The sequence below is a fragment of the Eimeria mitis genome, genomic scaffold, assembly GCF_000499745.2.
Source record: "Eimeria mitis Houghton genomic scaffold, Emh_scaff4491, whole genome shotgun sequence".
Classification (NCBI taxonomy): domain Eukaryota; phylum Apicomplexa; class Conoidasida; order Eucoccidiorida; family Eimeriidae; genus Eimeria; species Eimeria mitis.
The window spans coordinates 2,052-4,663 of NW_013572809.1; the positions used below are offsets into that span (position 1 = coordinate 2,052).

The following is a 2,612-nucleotide window of genomic DNA, read 5'->3' on the forward strand; positions in this document are numbered from 1 at the left end:
ATCTGCATCTGCTGCTGCTGCTGCTGCAGCAGCAGCAGCAGCAGCAGCAGCAAGAGGTGGAGAAGCTTCAAAGAAACAGCTGCTGAGACCCACGACGGCAAAGGCCCTCAATACTGAGAGAATGCGGAGACTCCAGAAAGAGAGTATTCAGCCAGAGGGGATGCGCATCAGTTTGTCTGCTGCTGTTGACTCTGCTGCTGCAGCAACAGCATCCAATGACTCAGCAGCAGCAGCAGCAGCAGCAGCAGCAGAAGCAGCAGGGAAAGCAACTGCAGCTACACCGGATGCAGCTGCAGCAGAACAGCATAAACACAGACAGCTGGGTAAAAGGCTGGGGGGGCGGCTGTCTTCGCTGCGGGCTCTTGCGGGGCGTCGTCGCTCCACGATGCCCCCCCTGATGCAGCAGAACGAACAGCAGCAGCAGCAGCAGCAGCAGCAGCAGCAGCAGCAACAGAAGCAGCAGCAGCTTCAGCTTGCTGTGCCGCTCCCTGCACGCGCTGTACGCCTAGAGTCTTACCCAGGCTTCAGAGCAGCCCCAGAGGAGGAGACAGTCTCTCTTAGTCGCGCGGATTCTCTCTCTCTGTCTCTGCAGTTTTCTCCCGGGCTCCCCTGCAAGCATCAGCTCTCTCCTTATCCTATGGGGGGCCCCTACCAGGCGAGCCCCCAGGGGGCCCCCCAGGGGGCCCCGCAGGTGGTCCCCGCGAGGCCCCCCCTGCACTCGCTGCAGGCCCCCCACTTCAAACCCCCACAGGCACGAGGGGACGAGGCCCCTACCCTGGCGGTAGATGCACGCAGACACCGCCTGGGGCCCCCCCCTACCTTTGCTAGAACAGCTGAAGGGGGGGGCCCCCCGGGCCTCCAGCGTCTCAGTGGGGGCCCCACCCCCAGGGGCCCCCGCCAGAGCGTCTCCTTGGCTCAGGCCTTTCTCAACCTCCAACCCCAAGACAGCCAGGACTGGGGAGACAGCGACTCTATAGATGCAGCAGCAGCAGCAGCTGCTGCTGCAGCAGCTGCAGCAGCAGCACCAGCAGCAGTACCACTTCGCACCTGTAGCTCCGCAGGATCTGCTTCCTATGTACATCCGCTTACAGACGTAGATGATGCACGAGCAGCCTTTGCTGCAGCTCCTGCTGCTCCTGTTGCTGCTGCTGCTGCTGCTGCTGCTGCTACTGGGTTAGAGAGTGAGCACAAACAAAAGGAGAAGGAAGATTCAGAATCTTCGAGTTGCGAATGCTGCTGCTGCTGCTGCTGCTGCTTGCTGCGTCCGTTCACGAGAAGGCGAGGGGCTTCACAGTCACAGCAGCAGCAGCAGCAGCAGCAGCAGCAGCAGCAGCAGCATGGGCAGCAGCGGCGCTCCCGTAAGTTTGTGCTGCAGCACCTCCCCCGCAGCCTTTCTAAGGAGCCCCCGCCCTCGTACCCTTCTCCGCAGCTGCTGGAGTCTCTGCGGCGGCGACAGGAGCAGTTGCTGCTGCAGCAGTTTCCCCTTAAAGGTGTTGGTATTGGTTTGCTGCTGCAGCGGCTGCTGCTGCTGCTGCTGCGGCCCCGAGGAAGAGGCTTTGCTGCAGTCATAGATGACGGGGTGTATATACAACGCAAGCAGCAGCTGCTGCTGGCTGCGCTTGCTGCTGCTCCCCACTGTGCTAAGCTGCTGCTGATCCTTCGTCCATTCCTGGGCCTGTTGCCGCTGCTGCAGCTGCAGCAGCAGCAGCAGCAGCAGCAGCAGCTGCTGCTGCATCAGCAGCAAGAAGGAGCGCAGCAGCCGTCAGGTGTAAGAGGAGGCCTCTGCAGCAGCATAGAAGTGGTGGGGGGGGAGGGGAGCCTCTTGCTGCTGGTGCTGCTGTCTCTACAGGTGATGATGCAGGGTGTATTATACTTGTGTATGTCTGTACCTTTTATTGATGTTTTGTTTGTTGCACTAGGCAGCTGTCTCCGTCTCGCCTCTCTGCATGCGCTGCTGCTCACGCTGCAGTGTTTCGGGGGGGCAGGGCCCCCCTCACACTCACACCCAGACGCGGCGGGGCTGCAACTGGGGGGCCACCCTCAGGGGGCCCCCCTAGGGACCGTATTACCACCAGCAGCAGCAGCAGCAGCAGCAGCAGCAGCACCAGCAGCACTAACAATCGGCATCCAACAGCAACAGGAGCCGATAGCTCGCTTGCTGCTGCGCTTGCTGCTGTGCCTTCCCCCCCTCTTTTCTCTGCTGCAGCTGCTTATCCCCATATCCAGTCTCCTTTGCTTCAGGCGCACCATATCCTGCTGTAAGCTGCTGCTGCTGCTGCTGCTGTTTCTGCTGCTGCTGCTGCTGCTGCTGCTGCTTCTGCTGCACCTCTGTGGTCGCTTCAGCTGGCGGGTCCTTATTGCTGGGGCTACCGCCTCTCCTGTGTGTCTGCTGCAGCATGCCGCAGGTGTGCTTCTGCTGCCGCAAAGCGGCAGCAGCAGCAGCAGCAGCAGCAGCAGCAGCAGAAAGCAGGAGGAATGCTTGGCCTTTTGAAGGAGGCCCCAGGGACAGATGATCCAGAGGTACCCGCCGGGACAGCTGGTGTTCTGCTGCTGCTGCTGTGCAGCAACATGGGGGCCCCCCTTTCTCTACACCCGCTGCTGATAGGGGGGCC

General features: G+C 61.4%; 2 protein-coding genes across 2 annotated transcripts in view; both read left to right on the plus strand.

Annotated features, from left to right (window-relative positions):
- The window catches only part of EMH_0075560 (uncharacterized protein), a gene marked incomplete at both ends in the record, with an annotated part of 1,302 nt that extends 1,185 nt beyond the window's left edge, over positions 1 to 117 (plus strand). Inside the window, one exon of the mRNA XM_013499613.1 lies at positions 1 to 117. Coding sequence (XP_013355067.1) covers positions 1 to 117 — 117 coding nt within the window.
- Positions 118 to 160: 43 nt separating this feature from the next.
- EMH_0075580 (uncharacterized protein) lies at positions 161 to 2,491 on the plus strand (the record flags this gene model as incomplete). Its single annotated transcript, XM_013499614.1, has 2 exons — positions 161 to 2,258; positions 2,406 to 2,491. 2 exons carry the CDS (start codon positions 161 to 163, stop codon positions 2,489 to 2,491), a joined length of 2,184 nt encoding a protein of 727 aa, XP_013355068.1.
- Between the last annotated feature and the right edge of the window lie 121 nt (positions 2,492 to 2,612).